The sequence below is a fragment of the Buteo buteo genome, chromosome 9 (genome assembly GCF_964188355.1).
Source record: "Buteo buteo chromosome 9, bButBut1.hap1.1, whole genome shotgun sequence".
NCBI lineage: Eukaryota > Metazoa > Chordata > Aves > Accipitriformes > Accipitridae > Buteo > Buteo buteo.
In genome coordinates, this window is record NC_134179.1 from 6,027,862 (window position 1) to 6,055,002 (window position 27,141).

Sequence of the window (27,141 nt, forward strand, 5' to 3'; positions counted from 1 at the left end):
TTAGACTTGTTTTTTAAAAAGGTCTTTAGACTTAATAAAACCTTTTAATTAAAAAGGTTTCACTTGTGCTTAATACTGTACAGATCTATGAAGTTTTTAACTAGCAGTTTCCTCTGGTTTTTTCGTGTTGGGTTTGTGTGGCAAGGTTTTGGTAGCGGGGGGCTACAAGAGTGGCTTCTGTGAGAAGCTCCTAGAAGCTTCCCCTATGTCTGACAGAGCCAATGCCAGCCATCTTCAAGACAGATCCAACACTGGCCAAGGCTGAGCCCATCAGCGATGGTGGTAGTGCCTCCGGGAGAACGTGTTTAAGAAGGGGGGAAAAAAGCTGCTGCGGCACAGAAACTGCAGCTGGAGAGAGGAGTGAGAACTTTTAAAAGAAACAGCTCTGCAGACACCAAGGTCAGTGAAGAAGGAGGGGAAGGAGGTGCTCCAAGTGCCAGAGCAGAGATTCCCCTGCAGCCTGTTGGGAAGACCATGGTGAGGCAGGCTGTCCCCCTGCAGCCCATGGAGGTCCATGGTGCAGCAGATCTCCATCTGCAGCCCGTGGAGGGCCCCATGCCGGAGTAGGGGGATGCCCAAATGAGACTGTGACCCCGTGGGAAGCCTGTGCTGGAGCAGGCTCCTGGCAGGACCTGTGGCCCTGTGGAGAGAGGAGCCCATGCTGGAGCAGGTTTTCTGGCAGGACTTGTGACCTGGCGGGGGACCCATGCTGGAGCAGTCTGTGCCTGAAGGACTGCAGCCTGTGGAAGGGACCCACGCTGGAGCAGTTCATGAAGAACTGCAGCTTGTGGGAAGAACCCATGTTGGAGAAATTCCTGGAGAACTGCCTCCCATGGAAAGGACCCCATGCTGCAGGAGGGGAAGAGCGTGAGAAGTCCTCCACTGAGGAGGAAGGAGCGGCAGAGACAATGTGTGATGAACTGACCATAACCCCCGTTCCCTGTCCCCCTGTGCTGCTGGACAGGGTAGGTAGAGAATTTGGGAGTGAAGCTGTGCCTGGGAAGAAGGGAGGGGTGGGGGGAAGGGGTTTTAAGATTTGGTTTTATTTCTCATTACCCTACTCTGGTTTGGCAGTAAATTAAATTAATTTTCCCCAAGTTGAGTCTGTTTTGCCTGTGATGGTAATTGGTTGAGTGGTCTCTCCCTGTCCTTATCTTGACCCACAAGCCTTTTGTTTTATTTTCTCTCCCCTGTCTAGCTGAGGAGGGGAGTGATAGAGCAGCTGTGTGGTGCTTAGTTGCTGGCTGGTGTTAAACCATGACAGTTTTTAAAAGTATCTTTACAGCCACTGTCTTGTAATCTTCTTTAGCATCTCTCACCTGGAGTCTCTATAACAGCTGAGATGAAGATGATCTGTTAGCTAAACTAACTACAGTGAACCTGTTCTGTAGGGCTAATTCTTTAGCTTCTCATCAGTGACTGTTTACATTACAAGAATCCAAACTGCAGATGGGGAAGCTGATTATTAAGCCTAGAAATGTAATTGTTCAGCAAGGGGAAAGGGAATAGCCAAGCTTTCAGTTATGGTTGTTTCTACCCCTTCTTGCTTGCTGTCTGACATAGTACCTGTGCATTTTAAAAGCAGTAAACATGACAAAACTACCAGCTTGTGTGATTTATGTCTAGCTTAACAATTGTAACTATTTGAAGGAATGTGCTGCTTTTGGCTGAAGTTTAGGAGCAGTTATTTTGATCTCGTCCTTCAATTTCCTCATGTGGCCTCCTGCTGGGTTTTAGCATGAAACTACCAAACAAATGATAATAGCACAATTTCTTCATCTAGAGCTCCAGTACAGCATTTGACATGTGTCAGAGTGACTGCACCTATGTATGTACTTTTCTGGTACTTCCTTTTTCTACTTCACACAAGAAATGTGAAGGAGAGAAAGACTAAGGAATAGTTAAGAGGCAAGCATTTCAACTGCCAGGTGTGGTGCCTGGGAAGAGCAGCTTAACTGCATTTGCATACTCTTATTTTACATCTCATTCTTTCCTGATTGTTTAGGCGTTTCTTACAACCTTCAGTCTGTTTTGCAGTTGGACAGTAGGTTGCAAGGACCTTGCTGCCTTTCAGAGAACCTACAGGAAATAATAGGACACTGTTAGGCTATATTATTGTGCTAATACTCCTACTGTTACAGGCATCTCTATGCCTTACTGTGAAGAACCATAAGATTATTCTGAGATTTTCAAAAGGGTTCACAATGGAAACAGAATGTTTATTTCTTACTCTTGCCAGATGCCAGCCAGGGCATCCACCACCCCATTTAAAAAATTAATCTTGTGGAATGATAGTAATGCACAGAAATGCAAAATAAGCCCCTTTAGTCAGTCCTGTTTATGCTCTGCCTCTCTTGTCCCAAAGGATACCTTGGGACTTAAGCCTGTTTTTGGAAGAGGCTCTTGTGCATTCACAATGTGTGCCCAATGGTTGTATGGGAAAATAGATCAGCCCAGGCAGTCTCATGGGTCTCATCTTCTACACATGCGAAATCAAACATGCCTGAGAAGTAGATTTCAAAGTAAATCTGACTTTGGAATAGCAAAGCACTGAACTTGCAGAGAGGTTGGTAAATATTTGGGAAAACATTCCTTACATTAAACAGCAGCTAGATGTAAAAACACTCCTGCATTAAATATGTACAGTAACTAGTCATGCAAAGTGTGCTATGGTTGTGCAAATGAAAAAGTAACTGTGCCATTACAGTTTTATTAACACTTTTCTGAATGTTTCTCTTGGAAACACACAGTAACTGATGCACAGTTTAACTAAAGTGACCTAAATTCTATACTGGATTTTGTTCTACTCATTAGGGAAGCAGTAGTAGTGTTCTTTTGTCCTCAAGAATGAGATTCCCTTCATAACTAGTCCTTTGCGATATTGCAGTATCCCTGCTCAGTTGATACAGAAGACAGTCTTACAAGTATTCTAGAGTATTTAAGCATAAATTCTAAGCCTTAAGGACATGTTTCATTGTATAAACCTCTGTCCTTACAAGGTCAACTTCTCAGCATCTTGTGCCTGTTTGTGACGAATAATCTCGAAGCATCTCCAGAAACACTTCCACATGAAAGAGACATTCAGACCAGACATCTCTTTGATTTCTTAGAGTATTGGTATTTAATTATGTCTGTACCTGTAAGAGCATAGTTTCACCTAGCAGTTTGTCCTGGACAATTTCATACATGTTTTGAGCAGAGATGCAGAAAACTGGACTGGAATGAGCTTGAGCAGCTATCTGCTATGTCCCAGCCTTGACGCAGGTTCAGCTGCACCATTCTTGGAAACCTCCCTAGACAGAGAGATACAGTAACCTTCCTAGACAAAGCTATTCAGGATCTGAGTTTTTTTTAATTATAAAGGTTCTTTCTAATGTATAATGTAGATTTCCTTAGCTGAAATTCTAACCGATTATTACTGTTCCTGTTAATAGGCATTTGTAAGACTAGAAATACAATGTGTCCCCTAATAAGGCATTACTTGTTCCTCACTAAGCTTGAAGTGGACACACTGAACCCAGATCACAGAAGAGTTGAGGTTGGAAGGGATTTGTAGAGAATGTCTAGTCCAGCCCTGTGGCTCAGAGCAGGGTCAACCAGAGCAGGTTGCTCAGAACCATGGATGGAGACTACGATCTCTAGCCAACCTCTTCCAGCATTTGACCACCTGCATAGAAAACACCCTTTTTCTTAGGTTTAAATTTAATTTCCTGTGTCTCAGTTGGTTCCCGCTGCCTTTTGTCCGTTTGCTGGGTGTTTTTTGAGAAGAAGAGTCTGGCTTTGTCGTCTTCTTCCTGCCAGGTATTTATATACATGATAAGATTCCCCTCTGTACCTTGTCTTCCCCAGGCTGAATGCCCACAGCTCTCTTAGCCTCCCCTTGTATGACAACCACTCCAGTCCCGTAATCATCTTCATTATCCTTAACTGTACTCGCTTTGGTATGTATGTGCCTCTTTAACAGGCTTAACATAACAAATTTAAAATGTGTACAATTGTCCACCTAAATGAAGGACTGTATTTTAAATGAAAAGCATTGACCACTGGGTTTGCCAGACAATGTCTCCAAGTCATATGTTTTGAAGTAAATACCATCTTGTTTCAATTGTCCAGTAAAAAATGTACTTTGGACTACTGAAAAGGCTGGACAGGAAGCTGCCTTGTGACAAAAGTCCTGCTGCTTTCTGCTGTGGATCCAGCTGAATCTAAAATAGTTCTGGTTTCTATTTTATTATAGGAAAAAAAAACCAAACCCAACCTACCATAGAAACATGTAGCCAGAGGGTATGACATGAGGGTAAGATTTGTCAAAGGATACATTTATGAAAGCATAGGTAGCTTTGCTATTTCAGTCTTTGCATGGTACAACATGCTTTGCTCTAGGTATCTGCAGTAAAAACTAAAGAGTCGTGGTTCTTGGCTCCAGAGGTACATACGCACATATTCAAACAGTGTCCAGATTCTAGCTATTGTGGCAGAATGTCCGTAGCAAGTTTCAGCTGTCTTAAAATGGTTTCTGTAACTCGGGGGCTGGCATGCTGCCTGTATCCCAGCTTTTCCTATTTGCAAGCTAGTTAATGCACAAACGGTATCCTTGCATGTACCATCACCTATTTGGATAGACTGTGGTATGTTCTACTTCTCCAGGAGAGAAAGAGACGTATTTCAGAATAAATGACCTGTTCCATGCAGACTACTAGACTTCGTGGAATTCTTAAGGCCAAGGTGGTTTGGAATCTTTAAATGAGTCCTGACAGGCTAGAGCCATAAAAGCAAATGACAGTTTGTGGATTCATCAACTTGTTTGCTGCATTGCTAACAAATGATGGATTAACAGCTTAAAGAGCTGGCTTGCATTCAGTGTAATTTGGTTTGTGCCTTTGATATCTGACTTCACCTTGATATCATATGATTTGTCAGTCATTTTGTGACTGAATGATATTTAGCTTGCAAATATTATGATCTCCCCTTACTGCTAGGCTTTTGTTTGTTCTTGTGCTTTGCCAAGTTAAACCAGCTGACAGTGTATTAAGACTTGGGTAGGTTAGAAGCTCTGAGGAGAGTTTTCAGTTCTGCAGGTTCCAGAGATCAGATCTAATGTGCTTTGCTTAAAGATGTTTTTTGAGGGATGCTGAAGTAAGTATACTGCAACTGAGATCTCTAGTCTGCTGCTTCAGATGGCTCAGGAGCAGCCATCTCCGTGCTTGCAAAATGTGTTTGGGAGGTGGTAGCAGCAGCACACGAAATCCTTTCAATCCCACCACAAGTAAAACAAACTTGTTACCTCAGTAATGGGGTATAGAACTTTTGCCTAAATAATGCCCCTATAAAACATCTTTGAAATAAGCCTGTTTTACTGACCATATTGAGAAGATGGTGTAATAATGATTGCATTTGTTTATTTAAACTGTATGAGTGAAAATATAATTCATAAGTCACTTTGATAATCAATATGACACTGTCTGGAGCACTTAATGGCAGTGTAGTCTAGTGACCCAAGTGGCAGTGGAGAACTCGTGATGTATAAGAATGCAAGGTCAGTGAAGTGGTCAGTTTTATACAATCCAACAACAAATAATTTTTTAAAATGTTTTTCTGAATATTTGCAAAAATTCTCATGGTTTGTGGGTGGGTCTGTGCCCCCTCCTCCTGAACAACGTATTTCTTTGTCCTTATCTGTAGTAATAATGAAGCAGAAGTGCACCATTGGTGAAGTTTTACTGCAAATGTATTTTCAGGTTTTAGAGTGTGCTTAATGTGAGCTGCTCAAGCTGCCTCTGGTGTCATGGTTTAACCACAGCCAGCAACTAAGCACCACGCAGCTGCTCACTCGTGCCCCCTTCCCCAGTGGGATGGGGAAGAAAATGGGGGGGGGGGGGGGGGAATATAAGAATGGTTTAATAGAACAAAAAGGAAGAAACTAATAATGATAGTAATAACAATAATAAAATGACGATAATAATAATAAAAGAATTGGCATATGAAGAAGTGATGCATAATGCAATTGCTCACCACCTGCTGATTGACACCCAGTTAGTTCCTGAGCGGTAATCCCTCCCAGCCCTACTCCTCCCAGTTTATATACTAGACATGATGTCACATGGTATGTAATATCCCTTTGGCCAGTTTGAGTCAGCTGTCCTGGCTGTGTCCCCTTCCAACTTCTTGTGCCCCTCTAGCCTTCTTGCTGGCTGGGCACAAGAAGCTGAAAAATCCTTGACTTAAACATTACTTGGCAACAACTGAAACCATCAGCGTGTTACCAACATTTTTTCTGTACTGAACCCAAAACATAGCACTACATCAGCTACTAGGAAGAAAATTATCTCAGCCAAAACCAGGACAGTATCTACCCCTTACTCTATACCATCTACATCATGCTCAGGTCCCATACTTTCCATTACAACCTAGTCAATCATCACCTTTTCCATCCTTTGAGATGGATAAATATGTATCACACATATATATGTACACACACACAGAGATATCATTCCCTTAGTTTATGGGCCATGTTTATAAAATGTTCATTGAGTTCATTTAGTCCCTGACTTTGGGCTCCAACTGTCATACCAGTCTTTATGGGCAGGAGGGATGGTGCAAAGTCCTCTCAGTCAGCAGAGCAGGATCAGGCTTCAGTGCAGTACGGCGAGCGGGTGACATTGGGTGCAGCAGGAGGATGGTGCACAACATTGGATTGTTGCATGCTGAAGTCAGTTCTGGTTCCATCACTACTGCGCTTCGCTCAGTTTTATCAAAGTTCATCTTTGCTTGATCTAAGCGATTCTTACTGTAGTACTATGGATATAGCATATAACAATTATAGTGATGATAACATACAGTGGCAGGGTTATATAGCAACTAACATAATACAATTTAATTCTGACTATTCTCACCTAAAATCAAATCCCCTTGAGGCACACATTGGACTTCCCCATCTTTTCGCATCACCCACCAAGTGCACCCAGGTCCTTGAGCAAAAGCAGTCCCACGAATGAGTTTGCATTTGCCTGAGGCAAGAGTAACCCAGACTGTCTTCCCTAACATATTTATGTGCACGACAGGGACTTTATCCCCTTCTATAGGATGCAAGAGTTCTGATTGGGCAGGGCCACCCCAATTGGCAGATCCTCTGGTGTTGACTAACCAGGTGGCTTTTGCGAAATGTGTATCCCAACGTTTCAAGGTTCCACCCCACCTTGCTCTCAATCTAGTCTTTAACAGCCCATTGTGTTGTTTGACTTTCCTGGATGCTGGTGCATGATAGGGGATGTGATACACCCACTCAATGCCATGCTCTTTGGCCCAGGTGTCTATGAGGTTGTTTCGGAAATGAGTCCTGTTGTCTGACTCAATTCCTTCTGGGGTGCTGCGTCACCACAAGACCTGTTCTTCAAGGCCCAGGATAGTGTTCCAGGCAGTGGCATGGGGCACAGGATATGTTTCCAGCCATCCAAGTGGTTGCTTCCACCATTGTCAGCACGTGGCACTTGCCTTGGTGGGTTTGTGGGAGTGTGATATAGTCAATCTGCCAGGTCTCCCCATGTTTGTATTTCAGCCACCTCCCTCCGTACCACAGGGGCTTTAACCACTTGGCTTGCTTAATTGCAGCACGTTTCACGTTCATGGATAACTTGTGTGATAGTATCCATGGTCAAGTCCACCCCTTGATCGTGAGCCCATCTGTATGTTGCATCTCTTCCCTGATGGCCTGAGGTGTCATGGGCCCACCGAGCCGTAAATAGCTCACCCTTATGTTGCCAGTCCAGATCCATCTGAGCCAATTCAATCTTGGTGGCCCGATCCACCTGCTGGTTATTTTGCTGTTCTTCAGTGGCCTGACTCTTGGGTATGTGAACATCTACGTGACATACTTTTACAGCCAGATTCTCTAACTGGGATGCAGTATCTTGCCACAGTGCAGCAGCCCAAATGGGTTTACCTCTGTGCTGCTAGCTGCTCTGCTTCTGTTGCTGTAACCAGCCCCAAAGGGCATTTGCCACCATCCATGAGTCAGTATACAGATAGAGCACTGGCCGGTTTTCTCTTTTAGCAATGTCTAAAGCCAGCTGGATGGCTTTCACCTCTGCAAACTGACTCGATTCACCTTCTCCTTCAGCAGTTTCTGCGACTTGTCGTATAGGACTCTATACAGCAGCCTTCCACCTCTGATGTTTTCCCATAATGCAACAGGACCTGTCAGTGAACAGGGCATATTGCCTCTCATTTTCTGACAGTTTATTGTACCGTAGGGCCTCTTCAGCATGCATCACCTCCTCCTCTGGTGACATTCTAAAATCTTTGCCTTCTGGCCAGTCCGTGATCACTTGTAAAATTCCTGGGCGACCAGGGTTTCCTATGAGAGCCCATTGTGTGATCAGTGCGACCCGCTTGCTCCACGTGGCATCAGTTGCATGATGTGTAGAGGAGACCGTCCCTTTGAATGTCCAGCCCAGCACTGGCAGTCGGGCTGCTAAGAGGAGCTGTGTTTCAGTACCAACCACTTCCGAGGCAGCTCAGACTCCTTCATATGTGGCCAATATCTCTTTCTTAGTTGGAGTATAGCAAGCTTCAGATCCTCGATATCCCTGATTTCCAAACCCTCAGGGGCTGGCCTCGGGTTTCCCCTGGTACTTTTTGCCAGAGACCTTAGGTAGGGCCATTCTCCCTGGCTGTGATGTAGAGCACGTTTTTAACATCTTGTCCTGTCAGGACTGGCCCAAGGGCTACTGCGTGAACAATCTCAATTTGTTGAGAACAAATCTTAATTTGTTCAAAGGCTTGTTGTTGCTCAGGGCCCCATCTAAAATCATTCTTCTTCCAGGCCACTTGATAGAGAGGGCTTACAATCAGACTGTAATTTGGAATATGCATTCTCCAAAAACCCACAACACCTAAGAAGGCCTGTTTCCTTTTTATTAGTCGATGGAAACAAAGCTGCTATTTTGTTGATCACATCCATTGGGATCTGATGATGTCCATCTTGCTTTTTTTTTTTTTTCCCTAAAAACTGGATCTCCTGTGCAGGTCCCTTGATCTTACTTTCATTTATGGCAAAACTGGCTTTCAGAAGGATTTGGATTATTTTCTTCCCTTTCTCAAAACTTCTTCTGCTGTGTCGCCCCATACGATGATGTCATCAATGTACTGCAGGTGTTCCCGGTGCAATCTGGATTAGTCCGTGGCAAATGGTGGGGCTGTGTGTGACCCCTAGGGCAGTCAATTCCAGGTGTACTGGACACTCCTCCAAGTAGAAGCAAATTGGTATAAAGCAAGCAGAAAAGCTTAAATGAAAAAGTTGCAAGCACCTATAAAGCCCATAAAAAATATTTTATTAAAAAAACCCAAACCACAACCTAATAAAGCCAGGTATTCTGCTTTGGCATTGTGATGGGTAAGACGATTCTTTTTGGATCACTGAGATTACATAAGTAGCTTAGAAGATACGATTTATCATTTTACTTATGGATTTTGTCAGAGATTCTTATAAATAAACAGAAGTAGGCTCAAAACCTCCATTACATCGTGTGTACTTTTCAGCTTGCAGAAGCAGCTGGTTTAACCTGCTAACTGAATTCAGACAGAAATGTTTATGTCAGCTGGTCTGTAAATGATGATTCCTGTTCATGGGACTGTCTCTATAAATGATAATTAGGAGGGGCTGGCAGCAGCTCCAGCAGTTTAGTTCCTGCTCCCTGTTTTTTGTTTATCTTCAGTACTAGTTGTGATGCAGCAAGTGGTTGGAGATTGCTAGCTGTGTATATGCTCAGCCCTGGCTTGTGATCAGTGGGTACAATATTTATATGCATTTGCTATGCCTTGGCCGTTAACTGCATTCTTTGTAGGATGTTGAAGGCAATTCTGAAACCATCCTAACAGTTGATTCTTTGATTTTATGCCTCGTAAGAGAAAGAATAGAATTGGCTATAGAAGCTGTTTCTGTCAAGACTCACACAGCTGCTGCTTCTCTTGTTTTTGTTCCTGAGGATAAATGAAGTCTTCAGTTTCAGAGCTATTATTTTTTACAACGTAATCAAATATGAAAACAAAATGTTCTTTCTGCTTGTGATGCAATGAAGACAGAGGTCAGGATGGGTACCTGATGGGTACTTTTAGCCACCACACAGCCTCTGTTGAGGCTTCAGAGGGAGAAGTGTGGAGTGAAGCTTGCATGAACTGATAAAAGTCTAAAGCTTTAATTACCTCATGATGGTGAAGCCAGTTATTCCAAGTATTACCCATTCCACAGGAGTTGTGTTATATGAAAATATTTATCAGACTAGTCAGGTAACTATAAAAGAAGGAACAGAGAGTAGAGTTTCATTATACAGCAGCTTTTTCTTACTCTTTTTTCCATTCTTTTGGAGGGGAGGGTGAAAACTGGGATTGGCTAAAATACTTTTTGAGTTTCCTAGTGCTAATTATTTGAGAAATTATTTAGTTTCAGAGTTGTTGCTTGTTGTCTAATCCATTTAAACCTGCTTTATTTTAACAGATTACCTCGCCAGCCATGGCCGTCTAAGTGAGTCTGAGGCCAGGCGCAAATTCTGGCAGATCCTCTCAGCAGTGGAGTATTGCCATGGTCGAAAGATTGTTCACCGTGACCTGAAGGCTGAAAATCTTTTGCTTGACAACAACATGAATATCAAAATAGCAGGTACTCAGAATATAGATGGTATTCAGTAACACCGTATTTTTATGAAGGCCGTTCCAGTAATTCAATTATTGCTGCCTAGGATATCCTGCTGTGCTTAAGGTACAGAAAATCAGAGTAGTAATACATGTAATGTTTTTGCATTATGGATATCACAGTACATGTAGCTAAAATAATTCCTAGATTAGCTCTATTATACTTTCAGGAAAAAGGAAATGATTTTTAGAGTTATAGTCACTTTTTGTGGGTGTCATAACTTACATATAATGCTGCCAGATGTTCAGGTTAAAACAGAGTTGATCAAATAACTTCTTTCAACATTAGAAAAACTCAAAATGGAAGCTTATTGATTTTATTCTTTTTGCATGCATGATTTCATTTTAATTATAAATTTAGACACAGCAGATGTTGCTAGAAAGGAAATCATTTTGGGAGTTGTCAACTCATTACAATTCCATGAATCCCTCCATACTGACTTTAGCCCAGTGACACTTGAAATGGTAAAGCTAGATAACATCTTCATTTGGGGGACTATTGAATTTCAGTCATCAATAATACGGGAGCCGGAAAGGAAGGCCAACTGCTGTAAGAAGCTGGTTTGTATAGGAGTAAGCTTCCTACTTCTAGGAAAGAAGTGTGAATAGATAGCCAATCAGGCTGAGAAAGGTAAAGGGATAAAACATTTCTGAGTTGTAGATCACTGCTGGATTTATTTTACCCTTGAATTTCCTCTGGCATTTCTGAAATGGATGAACTGAAAACGTATCTTGATCTTTAATGCTTTCTGTAAGGATAAAATTGCAGAAAAGTATTAAATGTGCCAGTAGCTCTCTAAAAGATGCACTCCTTTTTGTCTATGGAGTACAAAGACAATGTCCTTAAAGGTTTAAAAGGAAAAGTTAACACCTGTTTAACTGGTTAGCATCTGTGTCATAAAGATTTGACTCTTTCTCTGCAATACTACAGCAAACATTGGGAAGACTGGGCAATGAATTCTGGGGATTAACTTCACCCTCAGGAAAAATCTTTTAAATCCTTTCAAGTCATCTTTATCAGAACGGGAAATCTACACAATCTTTTAAAATGAGCATTCACCTTTGAGATGAAAATTATTTCTTCAGCAAGAATTTTATCCTCTTTAAACTCAGAGAAAAGGAACCTGTAGTCATTGCTATAAAAAAACAAAACAAAACAAAAAAACCCCAACAACATAGGTTATCTGTGCCTATGAAATGGAATTTTGCTGATGGAATAAGAAGGATTTCTTATCAATGTATGTATTAATGGAGTAGCTGTCTCAGATACTGGATAAGTTTGTTGCTTTTGTATTGACCTTTGATTTTGTCTGTACATTTAAAATATTCACTTCTTCATTCCTTTACCACCACCTTTCCACCTCTAGCATCTTTTTCACATGGTTTAAGAGTTTACAGAAAGGTTAGGTGATGGATAAATCAAATTTGAGGAAAAGGAAAGTACAGCTATGTGCGTTCCAGAACCGTGATTTTCAGAAAAGTATTAGGCTACTGTTTGTTATCAAATCTGAATGTAAGGTGGGTTTTTTTGGCAGAAGGAACAGTGTGGAAAACGAATTCTCTGAAGCTAGAGAGGGAAGCCTATTAATCTGCTCTTTGGCATGTTCTCCGTATTTCATGGCCCTTTAGCATCTCAGTGTGGGAATTTTGCAGCAGGTTCAGAAAAGCTGTAAAAATTGTTATTTAACACTTTATATAAATTAATAGCAGAGTTTTTGCAGTAGCCTCTTTCATTTCATTTGATATTAAACTGTTCATGGTTATCTTTTAATTTTCTCTATATTCTGTTGTGGGCTTTTGTACTAATGTTAAACTGTAAAAATACTAAAAGCTATCATCAGATGAAGTAAAAGGGTTTTGCAACTGTTGTAGCAGGAAGATGCAGTTCTGGTATAAGTTCTTATTTAGGGCATTTGATACCTGAAGAAGGCTGAAGAAACAGTTTGGGATGGAGATGATGTCTGGACTTTATAATGAAGTGGCCCAAGTATAATAACTAGTAATATTGAGATTGAATTTGTGGTGATGTCTCAAAATTCTGAAAACTAACAGGGACATCTGCACTGTTTGCTCACAGATGTTGGTAATAAGGCTGTGAATTTGACAGTGAAAGTGTTTTGGTACTTTGAGCTTTAATTTAGTAGGTTCATCAGCACTACCATTTGTAGAGTATTTTCACTTTTCCTGATTTCAAACTTGCATTTATTTCTAGCAGCTACTGACAATCATAGTACCTGGAGATTTATGACAGGCATACAACTGTATCTACCAGGACAACGTATGGCTTCAGTAATTACTGTGTCTAAGGGCGGCAAGTCACATGGACCTCATTTACTATGAGTAACTGAACTAAATATAAGGGAATTTTTGTGCTGTTGTTCATGCATGCTTTCTTTCCTCATCTTCTGATCAGCTGCTCTTCTCCCCATTTCCACCACCACATTCCATTCCTTCTAATTTCTCTTCCTCCGCGTCAGTGTTTTGCACTGTAGCTTGTCACGTTCAGCCTAGCATAGTTTTTCAGAACTCGTCAGGGGCCTCAACTGTGCTGGAATGGGGCCGTATTCAGAGGTATTCCTTTCATGGATGCCCTTAGCACTGTGGGGATGCAAGTTCCCTGCCTCCCTGAACACTGCAGTACAAGCGTGACACAGACTCACAAAAACACTATTTCAAAGGCATCTCAGGAGACCCGTTAACCGAAGAAAGGTTAGAGACATGAACTGTTCTGTCATGGGGAATTTCAGTGCATAAGTTCTCCAGGGACTCAAATAAAAATATTGGTAGTTTAAAAAAAAAAAAGGTAGTTATTAGATCCCATCAGCTGCTGCTGTCTCTTTCCTCCTCTTAGCTGCTCTTGTGTTCTACATCTGTATTACAAAAAGTTAATTACAGGTGAACTGTATGTAAATGATCACAATAATTGGTGGTGATTCATACAGTCTGATTCTTTCATGTATCTTTGTCAAGATTGATAGCAATTCCCTTATGCAGCTTTGGTGAAAAAGTAGCTGGAGGAAAGTTATGACTGCTAGAAACTTTGTACTGATTTGTGCTGAGTCAGTTGTATTATTTTTCTCTGTAAAGCAGGTAGATGATGAATTCCACAGAATGGTTTATCAGTGATTTTGGAGTTATCTGGTGCTGTGCAGATCCCTGAGAACAGTCTCTTTCCAGTGGTTCATTTATCAAACTGTGGAAGAACACAGGGCAGCCAGGATCCCACCTCTGATAGCTAGAATTACTCTCTAATTCAAATTAATCTAGGAATTGAAAAACAACACAGTAACTGATGAATTATTCTGACAGAAAGCTCTGCAGTGTCAGTGTTTGCATTGGGCCCCAGCACTATGTGCAGGGCTGCCCCTTGCTGATCACTCCAAGCGGCTATGGAATCCACATAGGTACTCGTGGCCATTCCAGGCTCTTTCTAACTTCCAGTGGACTTCTTGATTTGTTCTGATGTTTCTAAAACTTTCATCGAAGCTTTTACTGTTTAAGAATACAAAATTTTTAGTCAAATTCAGAAACCTCCATAAAGTTACCTCTGTATTTCAGCTACCAGAATAAACTTAAGATTCAAAAATTAGTGTTCTTAAAACTGTGAGCTGATGAGACTGCCATCTTTTATGCTTAAACAAGGAGGCTGGACTGAAATTTAATAGTTTTGTGTTAATATTGCTCTAAAAGGAAGAGGATAGATATAATTCAAAGGATCTTTGTTTTCAGTCTTAGTAACTGGACAAGAAAGGGAGGATGCATAAAGATCTTGAGGTGAGAGCTTTGATAGACTTTTCTAGAAGATGCTAGGTAGTTGGGAGCAAAAGCCTCAAACTTAAATTTTAGCATAAGTAACATAAAAGAAGGTATTTATCAGATAAAATGTCATCCACTGAGAAGGATTGATGTTGAATTTGTTTTTAGCACTAGCAAGGTAAACCTTTGTTCTTCTCGAACTTATTCCCTGTCAATAGCTGGTTTGTTCATGTACCCTTTACATTTTGCTGGTTTTTGAAGGGATCATAAAGGCTGGATTTCAGTTACTGGTCACTGATACGCTATGCTGTCATCAAATAAAACTTGTTCATTGTCTGTACAGTGAAATATCCACGCATTTGTGAAAATTAAATACAGCTCTGAATTGAGGATGGAATAGTGAGCTTTTCTCTGTATACTTCCAGCCCCACAAAACTGCCATATTAAGATGCCTTATAGATGTCTGCAGAAATCATGCCATCTTGATGGTAAAGCTACTGTGTTTGAACCAGATCAGGTAGGAGAGACTGTTATTTTGAAGTAGGTTGTAGTGCTGGTTTGTCTTGCGGGTGGACAGTAAAATATGCATTGACGTCAGAACTGGCTGATCAGCATTCAGTTCATGAAGTGGGTCAGGTTTGTTTCTAACGCACTCATACCTTTCCTTTATCAGTACGTCTCTCCTGAGTAGCTCAGTATCTCTCCTTTGCTCATATTACTATTATAACAAAAGATCCATGTGGCTCTTATGAAGCCAGGCAGATTGAATTCTGTTGGTAATTTTAGAAGAATGGATTAATTATAGCTCTGAATCTAGTATCCCTTCTAAAGGATTTTTAGTTGTACAAATTAGAGACTACCTCATATTGCTAGATGCACCACAGAAGTTGCAGTGGCTCTGGCAGGGAGCTTCCATTTCTCAAATTGCTAACTGGTCTGAAATCTTAGTCTGTTTCCATTTTTAATGGGAAAACAGATTCCATTTAAATGATGTATGTTCAAAAAATTATACCTTCTAAATTCAAGATTATTCTAAAGGGGGTAATGAGATTGAGAAACAAAATACTGCAAATGTTGAGAGCCAATATTTGCAGATTGCACAAAGACAGAGTTTATTCAACTGAACACAATGCTGCAAATGATTGGGGTTTTTTAACGTGCAGATTCAGGCAAATGTTAAGAACATCACTCCATTATATAATCTCAGTCCTCTGGTAATGAGTCCAATTTCAGTCCTTTTAGAATTCTGTGGCTGGCATATGTTTTTTTGAGGACTGGCACATTTTGCCCTTAAACATCAGTCATGTTCTTAAAATCTGTTTCTCTGGAATAAGAAATCTTAACAGTGTTCTTAGGTTAAAAATGATTACCTTTGATCCAGAATGATTATGGTAGATCAGCAATTGCAAAGTAGAAACAAGGTGGCAGGGGAAAGAGAGAATGAGAGACTAGCGATTGTTTTGTCTTAATTGAATCCTGGCCATTCTAACACTCCAAAAAGTGGGACAACTAAACTGACAGGGCAATAATTAAAAATTGAGGAAGCCCAATGGACCAAGCATCCAATATCCTATCTAAATCCTGAACTTTTTCTTTGAAATGGTTTTCATGGATGCTGTCAATTCTTGAGTTCTTAAGAAATGGTTTAACGTCATTTGAAGATATGAGCGTAGAAAGCATAATGGAAACAAAAAGAGGTAACCATAATAATTTATGTACCCTAACAAATAACGTTGATCTCCCTGCACGGGTAATTATTTTGTCCAACAACAGAATATAATTGGATTTCTAAAGATAAGAGCAGATTGCTGAAATATGCAACACTGTTTTTAAGTTCTATGTTACATGAAAAAGTCCAGTATGAATTAGTAGGTATCGGGCTCTTACTGTCCTTTATATTATCAATGCATGCTATTTTTTCAGCAGAAGTTCATAACTTGAAGGATACTGGTGTTCCCTGCCCATGAAAAAGGGAGGAAATGAACGTTTTAGAACTGCAGATCAAAGACAGAAGAAGGAACCATCTTCCAGGTTTATAAGACGTACTCCTAGATAAGGCACACAGACTCATCAGGAATTCCGTACTCTGTCAGATCCATCTAGCGGTGACAGGGAGAGTAAACCAGGCTGGCCATTTTCTGCAGCCTATTCCCCTTGTGCTTGTCCCTACCCCCAAGCCCCAGCAGCTAGTATTATTGTCTTAGTGCTTATACAGAGTGCATCCTTGGCTGTTCCTTCTAGTATCAATTTACAGAACTTTCATTCATGGATTTGTCTGATAAAACTTAATCATCTACGCTGTCACAAGACCATCAGAAGCAAGCAAATTGCTGCTGTTCCACCCAGTGAAGCACTGCCTCGACAGTGTAAGTTCTGTAATTCTATTGCTGAAATAGGGGGCAAAGGTAACAGCCTTGCAAGGATCATGCTATATTCAGTTCTAAGATGTCCTTGCTCTTGAGCTACTTTCGACAACCATAAATAAAACTATTATGTGTTATGAAATGAAGCATGTAAAGATAATAGTAAAAAAACCAAAAATCCTAATTGTAACGTAAACCTGAAGCTTCTTTTACATTGATCAGTCATACTTAAGATTCTGTTCTGTCTTTTGCTGTTCAGATTTGTTCATGTTTCTTTTTTAAGTGGCTTCCACATGTTCACATTTACTAAAGAGCTAACTTTAAATCCAGTCTGGATAGGCAAAGAGTTTCACTTCCTTAGGAACTGCAATCTTGTGTATTTCCAAGCAGGTCATGCTTTCTATAGCTATGCTTACAAATATATGTACATGTACTTGTGAATCTGGTACAAAGATTTGAGGGTGGCACCTGATTAGGAGCTGTAGTTCCGAGATAAAGACTGATATTTATCTGCAGTACTAAGAGGATGTTGAAAATCGTGACAAATTCAAGATAAGTGAAGGGAGAGATCAGATTTAATGACACCTACACAGATGGCAGAATGCTTCTGAGAGAAGAAATTGCTTCATGTCTCCTGAAGTATTGTCAAGGTTGCCAAGCCAATTATGTGTGAAGAAAAGTCTCCTCAAAGAGAATAAAAAAAAATCACAACAAAAGTCTAGCTGTGATAGGAAAAAGGCAGATGACATACAGCGATTGTGGGATTTTTTTGGTAGAAGATTTTGTTGTTTCGCCCTCTTATTACAGCTGAAGTTGCAGTTGTTTCAGAACTGGAGGATGATGTAAAAGGAAGGATAGCATGAATGTTATATTCAGTGTTTTCTATGTAGATCTGAGATCTGAGCTGACCTTGGCCGTATGCACCTCCAGAGTATGGTGACATGCCAGGAAGCCATTGTGTAACCGTTCATGCAACTGCTGGGCATTCTGTGTGCTTGCAGAACATGACACTTGTGGATCTTGCATGTAGTTTGACCTCCAAATAGTCTTTCTGGCATCATAGCCTTCTTACTCGTAGGCAGTGGGGCTCTTCTATGATTATGGACAAGTCCCAAAAGTTCATTGCTGTGAGACTGGGTATCTGATTTTCTGACTTTGAGCTAATACAGTGACCTTGGACTGATGTTGGGGATTCAACCTCTTGAGAGTTCCACCTGTACCAGCTATTTAGAGTAGTGTAAGATATTGTCATGTAACAAAGTATGTTAATTATCTGGAATACAACATTAATTTAGGGACACTGGGTTAAAAGGGTAGAATGAAGCTTAAATATTTGTCTGTCTTAAGTTTCCAGTCTGATTGTTGACAATGCAAAAATAGATGAGGGATAAGAGTATCGCATGTCATCACAAAATGACAACTCATCATTAGCAGTCAGGACACAGATACATAAATCTCTAAGGAGCTATAGTGATTGTAGATCTGATTTAATCAGTCACTGTTTCCAGCAAACTCAATCATTCGTATGTGAACTAGAGTTTATCTTTTAAAAAGCCCTCAAATTTCTAGTCAGATTTTTAAGTAATTGATCTACCAAATACTACTGTGCTGCCTTAGAAGGTGATTCTAAATCAAATCTGTTAAGATAAATCATGAAGTATAATGTTTTTGAAGTTATTTATGCCCCAGAGTCCCTTTACCAAGCAGTTTGCTTAAGTCTGAAGGCTCTGATCATCCTCTTTATTCAGTAGATTCTCATGATTTTTTTCTTCCAAACTGAAGCCATGGGCTGCAGCTCCTTATTTATCACTAGGATCATTTTAGCAGATTTGATGTCAGATAAGTCCTGTAGTTCTAGTCTTGAAGGGAGGATGACAAGGCTATCTAATGACCAAATCAGCTTTCCTAGAACAGATTTACTCATTCAGAACAAAAGCATTTTGGGGAGGAAGGGAAAAAGGTAAAACTGCAAGGATCTAAGAGATACACCTATTCCTGCTTTGTGTGAATGCAAAAAAAGGTTATGGTTAGTTTGAGATTACAAGTAAAAAGGATTAATTCTACAACTGTGGGTGACACTGAAGAGTTCCATGGATTGAATTACTGTAAGCAGATCATATTCATGGAGTGTTAAGGACCTGAATCTTTGCAGAATTTTTGTTGTAGAGGAATTGACATGCCAAGTTTCTACGGACTTTAACATGTTGCTATTATTGTTAGCCCTTTATAATGACTTTGCAAATCCCATCTCAACAGCTGTTTTGAACTTTCCAGAAAAGAGCAGTAATATTCTATTCCATACTCTCTCTGCTGCGTATTGGAAGTGGGTGTCCCAAAATTACTCCTATGCTTAGGTTTTATCTGCACACAAGGGTTCCTACAGCAAATGGTGCAGTTACTGTTTGTGCAATTGTCAGCTGTCTCTGGGACTGTGTCCTGTGTAGCTGCACTGAGGCACTTTGGGATCACTTCCAGGACAGATAAAGAACGGATACTTTTTTTTCCTGCAAGAATTACAAGAATGGCTTGGGACTTACTGGCACCAGAGAGATTTAGCTCTTGTCATTGCAGCAGAGTTACTGGACTTTACCTGGAGTGTACAAGGAGCCAGAGCAGTTACCTGCTCATTTGTTTGTGAAGCAAGACTGAGTTTTCAGGGTACCTGCAGATCCAAATTAGAGGTTTTTCTGTGTGGATAATTGCAAGGTTAGTGCAACCTAGGAAAAGTTTTTGACAGCCCAGTATGGAATTATCTGTAACGGGCTCAGCCCCTGGCCTATTTTTTTTAAGGGGTCTAGACAAATAAAGAGCAGTCTTTTGGTGGCTCTAGGTTAGACCTAGAAGCTTCAGGTGTGTGGTCAGGTAGTTGAAAGTAGATGCAGCCCATTTTCCTATGTTTTCAACATGACCTTGTTGCTGTTGCTAATTAAGCCAGTATCTTTATCATCCAATCATGGACTAGCCTGATAGGAGTATCCTGCTTATCTTTAGACTTGGTCTTTTATGATAGCAAATTCAGAAGTCTCTGTAATAAGATTTCACAGAATGACTAGTTTATTTAAAAGAAAACACAATTTCTGATCAGTTGTTGAGACAGTGATTGAAGTATGTACAGAGGATTGGATTGTATAGTTACAACTGAGGGAAAAACAGGTAAGACCAATGCTTACAAAAGGAAATGAGACTTGGCGCTTCTCCTTATACCCTGATGTATTTGGGTCACTGGACTGAGATGTGCGCAGAGTATGTGATGTACATTAAAGGTGGCAGAAAGTTTACAGCAGAATTACAGCATCGGATTTCAGGCTGTGGAAATGTTGAAGAAAAAGTTTTCAGCAGAGAGTGACTGGTTTCTATTTGTTGTTTCAAGAATGACTAGGCACTTACACTTTGCCCTGGCCTGGATCAGTCACTGATTCGTTACTTGAATTTGGGCTAGTCTATTAAGTTCTCTGTTCCAGTGTCCTCACCTGTAAAAGTGGTGTGCTGTTTCACACCCTAAAACCCCTCATAAGAGACACAAATTCCATAATCAATACCTTGAAATACCTAAATACAAAGAGCTGCTTTATGTATGTTGCAAAATATTTCTAAAGATGCATTTTTTGTGGAAGAACACCGCTGAGAACTGGTCTAATTGAGGTTAGACATTTAGATTGCTCTGTCTAGCTGTTCCTTCAAGATTACCACAAGTGATCTTTAGAAAAAAGGATAAAATGAGGACAGAATGACATTGATTTGTGTGTGTGTAACTGTGACTGACCTACAGTTAGCAGTTACGTACCTGAATCAAATGGACCAGCAACACAAGGTATGTAAAAAAGGCCAGTTTGTATTATGAATGTCCTCCAGTAATTGCTGCTAAATGGAATAGTGACTGGTTTTATTACCTTACAGTGCATGTTACCCACTGTAGAGATTTCCATACTGAGAGCTGGATAGTTGCATAGTCTTGATTCTATATTATTACTAATTAGCACATTTCATTAAAGACAACTGAAAATATCTGCTTTTATTAGTGGTACTGTTTAACACAATGGAGAGTCAGCAGCATGGTGCAGTAAGGAAGCAGAGATAAGGAAGGTATTAAAGAGACAGTCTTTGTAATAAGAATTAACCAGTGGTACACAAAGACTTGAAATCTCTTTCTTAAGTCTTGTAGATTTCTTGCTGAAATCTTTAGTGACCTTGTAGTTAAAAGAATTAATGAAATCAGCCAAAAGGCCTACGAGATCATGCTGTTTGTGTATGTTTCTCAGATAACTTTTGAACCTGTAGCTTGCCTGTAACCAAATTTGACAGAGCAGGAACCTCAAAAGGCAAAAACATTCCTGCAGGTTCATGTATAGATGTTAAAGGAGTGGGTGGTATGTCTTAATCTGTGGAAACAGTTGCAGAAGGAGCCTCAAAAATGATCAGAGGGATAGAACATGCTTCCTATGAGGACAGGCTGAGAGACTTGGGGTTGTTCAGCCTGGAGAAGAGAAAGCTGCAGAGAGACCTTATTGTGGCCTTTCAGTACTTAAAGGGGGCTTCTAAGAAAGATGGGGACAAACTTTTTAGTAGGGTCTGTTACAACAGGACAAGGGGGAGTGGTTTTAAACTAAAAGAGGGTAGATTTAGACTAGATATAAGGAAGTTTTTTTACAATGAAACTGTTGAAATGCTGGAACAGGTTGCCCAGAGAGGTGGTAGATGCCCCATCCCTGGAAATATTCAAGGCCAGGTTGGACAGGGCTCTGAGCAACCTGATCTAGTTGAAGATCTCCCTGCTTATTGCAGGGGGGGGGTTGGACTAGATGACCTTTAAAGGACCCTTGCAACCCAAACTATTCAATACTTATTACATGCTAAGGAAAATCTTGGAAGACAGAAGGAAAAAAATGCTCTAAAAGCCACTTCAGTTCTGGTGTTCCCAAAACTGCTTCTTCTACCTATGTTTATTTTTGATGTATGTTGCAGGAAGAGTTCTGTTAAAAGAACTGCTGGAGCTCTCCTGTCCTGTTAGGAAAGCAACCAAATACCTTTACTGTTAAGCTCGGTGTAAGTAGTCTGATTCAATTTCCATACCGCTTCTCTAAAACAACTCCAGGTTAACTTTATCTAAGCCTGGTAAGTTTTTGTTTAGTACCTCTGTATTGCTTTGATTCTGAGGGTTCTCTTGTGGTTTTATAGCTCATGATGTATGATGAGAGAGCCAGGCTCTTTCCTCTGAGTAACACAACCTGTACAAATAGAAGTAAATGGAGTGGTACCAGCAGTGCCTGTACTGTGTCTGCTAACCACAGTGTTTATCAGTTTTGCTATCTACTGATCAGTGCCGCATTGTATTAACATACCTCTGAGGCATTCGGTGCTTGATAGTACTAAATCAACAGCCTGATTACTGTTTATCAACACTGTTGACTTTCACAGGATTCATTGAGTCACACCAGCATGCAGTATTACTCTGCAGGAGCCTGGTTAGCTACAAGGGTAAAAGCATTATCACCTTAAGAAAAGAAACACCTTCTGTAACCTTCTACTGCATAGTTTACTCCAGTGTGGAAAAAGTGTCAGGGAGCAGTTAAATCATTGTTCACACAGGAGTAGATCAGTGACGAACGTAAACAATGTTGCAGTGCTTGACAGTCTTTGCATGTCACTTGCCAATGCTCCATTCTGTATTTCCTTCGGAGATATAGCTGACCAGTTAGTGAATTGAAGCCAGTTTGCCTGAAAGCCATAAATCCAAAGAATATTTGGATCTCTCTCCTTGAGAACTTCTTTGCTTTAGTATTAACAGCATTTGTTGTCACAGAGAACATACAGGGTGGCCTGTAAGACAAGTGGAATAGAGAACTAAGCAGTACAGAGCGGTAATGCTGGGAGCAACAGGGAGAAATGTTAGCTTCATTGAATTCCATGAAAAAACTCCACTAGACTTCAGTGGAGCAAGTATTTTGATTCATGGTATGAACAGGTGTATCCAAACACTGTGCTCTAATGGCTTTTATTAAAAGCCTGATGAATAAAGAGCCTTGTATATTAATACTGAGGAGTGTCATGGAAGGACTGTATTCTGAATAGGTATCTGAGTGGATGTAGGAAGGACTACTAGGATCCTGGCAGGAAGAGTAAAGAATTCTAAAGCAAATGGTGTATGAACTAAGCAAAGGGAGTGAGAATGATGGCGGGATATAAGAGGAACTGGAGGATCTGGGCTGTGAAGAGCTACAAAGACACAGGGAAGAGTGGAGTGGAAGGCAAGACAGCTACAGATTGAAACACCAGGGAGTGGTAGCAGCCACCTGAAATTCTGCATTATTAAAATAATGAGTTTCAGTTCAGTTATTAAGCCAGCTTCCTCAATATTAATGTTGGTTGCTGTATTGTTCTAGTAAAAAAAAAAAAAAGGCAACCTAGGAGAGCAGCAACAGGGGAAGCTAAAAAAAAAAAATCGTATCAGACTCTATCTGACTTTATGTCTCTATGCAAAAGTGGCTGTCATTTTGCTTTTCACTACTAGATTATTACAAATGGTGACTAATACTGAAGTCCCATGGGACCCACGTCTGGTCCCATATTAAGTCATAAAAAGAAACATTTAAAAGAATTACTTGCTTGTGGAATGGTAGATTTCAGTTGTAGATTGTAAAGGGCTGTAGACAATCCCAGTAGCAGAGTTTCCTTCCTAGCAAAAGGTTTTGTGTTTTCCCATGCTTGTTGCTTTTGGCAGAGTTCCTTCCTCCCATCTCCAAAGTTGATGCTTTTGTTGTCAAAATTTGTTGTGTATCCAAGGCTAGAGAGCACATAAAGAAAACTCATGGAATCTCAGATATCTCTTGGCACATAAATAAGCTCATATATATGCATGATTTTCTGTTTTTTGAATTTTAGTGATAGCTGTTTATAAATTTGGATTTAACAAATTGGTAGAAGTTTACTCAAAACTTCTACAGGTTGTGAAGTTTTGCAGAGTGTTTTAATAACTATGTAGTTGTCATGAAAATAGCAGTATAGGACAGTCAGCATCCCAATAAATTTTTTCAGTGGGAGCACTGATAAAAGGATTTGTGATAGAGCCCTTCATAAATGAAAGTGAGCTTTTGAGCTTAGTCCATGCATACAGTTATTCTTTGTCATGCAACTGGAGTTTGGAGTGACTTTCCCCTTAATTTCTCAACAGATTTTGGATTTGGAAATTTCTATAAGAGTGGTGAGCCTCTGACGACATGGTGTGGAAGCCCACCATATGCAGCCCCAGAAGTCTTTGAAGGACAGCAATACGAGGGACCCCAGCTGGATATCTGGGTATCATTATTCTTTTTTTAACTGGATTCAAGTCAACTTTTAGGAAGCTGTAACAAAGGAATTGTCTTTGATTTTTCTTAAGCTGCAGACAAGCTGTTCCTCTTCAGCTTTATTTCTTGAGTGTCATAAAATACCTCTTAACATTGAATGGAATTGAAGTTACCTATCTGGCTATTAAATATACACTGTAGGTGTATGTTTAGCCCACTAGAGGAAAAAGTGTAGCTCCTCCAAAAGCTCTCCTGACTGAATGCATGAACTTTATGTTTTTCAGTGCATTTAGTCTCTTGTGTGTTAAGTGGGAATTGAACTTGTAAGGCTGTAAGCTCTTGATGAGGTTAAAAGGGATTCGGAGCCACTGAAACATAGAGGTGATGACTGCTTTGCTCTTTGAGCTGGAAACAAGCACATTTGTGCCACAAATGTGGCATGTTTTTCAATTGGTGTGTCTCCATGTGTACTAACTACTCCAATGGAAGAGGATAGAGAGCGCAACCCACACTCATGCAATGGAAAAGGGACTAAAACAAACTGAAGAAGTTCTGTGCACCCTTCACGCATGGTCAGAGACTGCTTTTCATTCCTAATTTGGTTTTGTTTGGGGGTTTTTTGTTTGGTTGGTTTTTAATTTTAGTATTCTGGTACTAACAATGATGGATTCAAACCCTAAAGCAACCAGAGACTGTACGATTTGGCATTCTGTGCTCTGGAATCAGGCTTGTGGTGATAACGTTGCACATAGCGTAACAACACAGGCACTGACAATTTGGTCAGAGCCTGTCATGTGAACAGGGCGGTTCATGGAAAGTCACCTTTCAGCTGCTAATCTAATTTAAATTAAGCTAATTGCATTAACAAATAAAAACTGTGGTTTAGATACATATATTTGTGTGTATACATGTGTATCTCTTTATACATACACATATATATGTAGCTAGATAGATCTTTTTATTTTTTTTTAAAAAGGCTACTGCTTTTCTGAACCTTTAGTAACTGGTAAATAGACATACATTAGACCTCAGCTCTGCTTACTGTTTCAAGTAGCACAGACACTGTTTGAATGTCAGAAGTGAATCTCTGAACTTTGGTAAATATTCTTTAAATATTTAAGATCCTAAATCATTAACAGAATCTGCCTGCCCACAGAGAAGTGCACATGTGTTTATATTTAAGATAAAATCATCATCTTCACTTATCTTCCAAGATGAGTTAAGGATTCTGTGTCTTATTGCAACATCCAATCACAGAATAGGTCTGCTGAAATTGCTAAGCTTGCAGGAGGAATGTGACAATGCACAGTTCAGTTTTTGGCAGGTTAAGGAATGAAGAAAGTGACTTTTAAAAATATATATTAAATTTTAAAATCTCTGTGTATTTACAAAGTTTTAAGGTGACTGTTGAATGCCTGCTTTTTCCCCTTGAGAAATCCAGTGCTGTGGCTATCTATGCCAGCTGATTGGCATGAGGTTCTGGTGTGGTTATTTCATCTAGTGTGGTGCTGTATTTTTTTGGCACATACTGCAAGACTATTTCCACTTGCAGTGCCAATTAACTTGCATACTTTTGAAAATGAGTCTGGCAGTTGGAGGACAGCTCTTGCCCAGATTGTCTCCTCTTGCTCATATTAAATAATCCCTCATGCTCAGCACTTCACACAGCAGTGCAGAATTATTAGTTGGTGTTCCCCTGAAGCTGACTGTTGATGAAGTTACTAGTGTGCCTCTTACCCAGGCTTTTGCAAATTGGTAAATGTAAAAGGTTACAATTTCTTATTTTGAGCGGCTGCTGTCTGAGGTTTGTTTTTGTTTGAACAACATTGAGATTAATGAAAAGTATCTCTAATTCTCACCTGAAGTTGGGACTCACTTTTCAGGTATCATTCAGTCATCTGCGTGGAGCTTCCTGCTAGCAGCCAGAGTCTCTAACCCATTACACTTCAGCTTACCTGCTTATCAGCACAAGGTACTGCAAGCCTAGCCATTTTGGGTTAGCGGAGTGTTCTTAATGTTTAGGGATCTTCAGAAATCTAACTCCTTTTTGTATAAAATTCCTGTTTCTGTTTTCTAATTTTAATTTTTTCTGTGACAGGATTTGGCTAGCCAACCTCAGAGACTTTGCTTGTAGCTTGAAAAATGAAATGAATATTATCTTTCTTACAGAGCATGGGTGTAGTTCTTTATGTTTTGGTCTGCGGAGCATTACCTTTTGATGGACCAACACTCCCCATACTGAGGCAACGAGTTCTTGAAGGAAGGTTCAGGATCCCTTATTTTATGTCAGAAGGTAATAATGTGTCCTCTTATGCTCTTGGTGTGGTAAACCTTGAGTAAATTTTAGAATAATCTCTGTTGCAATACAGCAAAGGGTGGTGCATCTGCACACTAGATTATGGTATGGCAGACTTAATTTTGCACCAAAACATAAATAAGCCTAGGTGAGCTGTATGTCTTTGCAGTTAGGCTGCTGCTAGTAAAACCAACCCATTTTTCTCTGTGCAATGCATGAAGATTGCAGTGTGGCTGTGCCCATAGGCAGGGAGAGAGTTGAAATGGAAGCTGAAGGATCTCTCATCCTACTGTGAGCAGAAATATGGGGATGCAGGGGGAGAGGCACATTTGTGTAGCAATTAGCTTTCTTCCTGCAAGGCCATATACATTTTAATGTGGAAAGAAAATAAGCTGAGAGCAATATCACTGTCAAACCTAAGTTGTGGATTGGGTGTTTCCTGGTTTTTGACAGTGTCTGCTAACAAAAGCAAAACAGTGCACTACCAGTTCATATGCTATGTTCTCATCATCATGTATCTGGCACTCCCACATGTGGCTATGAGATCTTTCCCTTACTTAATTGCCCCATCTGTTGGGCTTCACTCTCCCTGATGCCTGTTCAGACAAGAACGAGTGGGGCCATTTTTACACAGGGTTTGATGGTGTCCTTCAGCTTAACCTATATTAAAGGGTCTCTAAACCAGATTACTTCAGAATCTTTCTGAATCAAATCCTCTTTCGATACACTAGTTTCTGTGCTTTTTTTTTTTTTTAAT

The 27,141-nt window shown here is 40.3% G+C and overlaps 2 protein-coding genes across 10 annotated transcripts in view; one reads left to right on the forward strand and one right to left on the reverse strand.

Moving 5' to 3' along the window:
• Window positions 1-27,141, forward strand: part of SIK2 (salt inducible kinase 2) — a 63,237-nt gene that overhangs the window by 18,270 nt on the left and 17,826 nt on the right. For 2 of the 3 annotated variants that reach the window (XM_075035083.1, XM_075035084.1), the window contains exons 4-6: window positions 10,493-10,654; window positions 23,974-24,098; window positions 26,258-26,381. In XM_075035083.1, the coding sequence (XP_074891184.1) occupies window positions 10,493-10,654; window positions 23,974-24,098; window positions 26,258-26,381 (411 nt within the window). The remainder of the gene's footprint in view (window positions 1-10,492; window positions 10,655-23,973; window positions 24,099-26,257; window positions 26,382-27,141) is intronic. The other variant, XM_075035085.1, reaches the window with a different exon arrangement.
• Window positions 5,711-27,141, reverse strand: part of ALG9 (ALG9 alpha-1,2-mannosyltransferase) — a 109,228-nt gene continuing 87,797 nt past the window's right edge. For 2 of the 7 annotated variants that reach the window (XR_012651559.1, XR_012651551.1), the window contains exons 16-18: window positions 23,409-23,586; window positions 10,201-10,288; window positions 9,106-9,241 (exon numbers count right to left, since the gene is read on the reverse strand). The gene's annotated coding sequence lies outside the window, so the exon portion shown is untranslated. Of the gene's footprint in view, window positions 6,796-9,105; window positions 9,242-9,290; window positions 9,306-10,200; window positions 10,289-21,917; window positions 22,623-23,404; window positions 23,587-27,141 lie in introns of those variants that run through there. The other 5 variants (XR_012651555.1, XR_012651553.1, XR_012651556.1 and 2 more) reach the window with 5 other exon arrangements.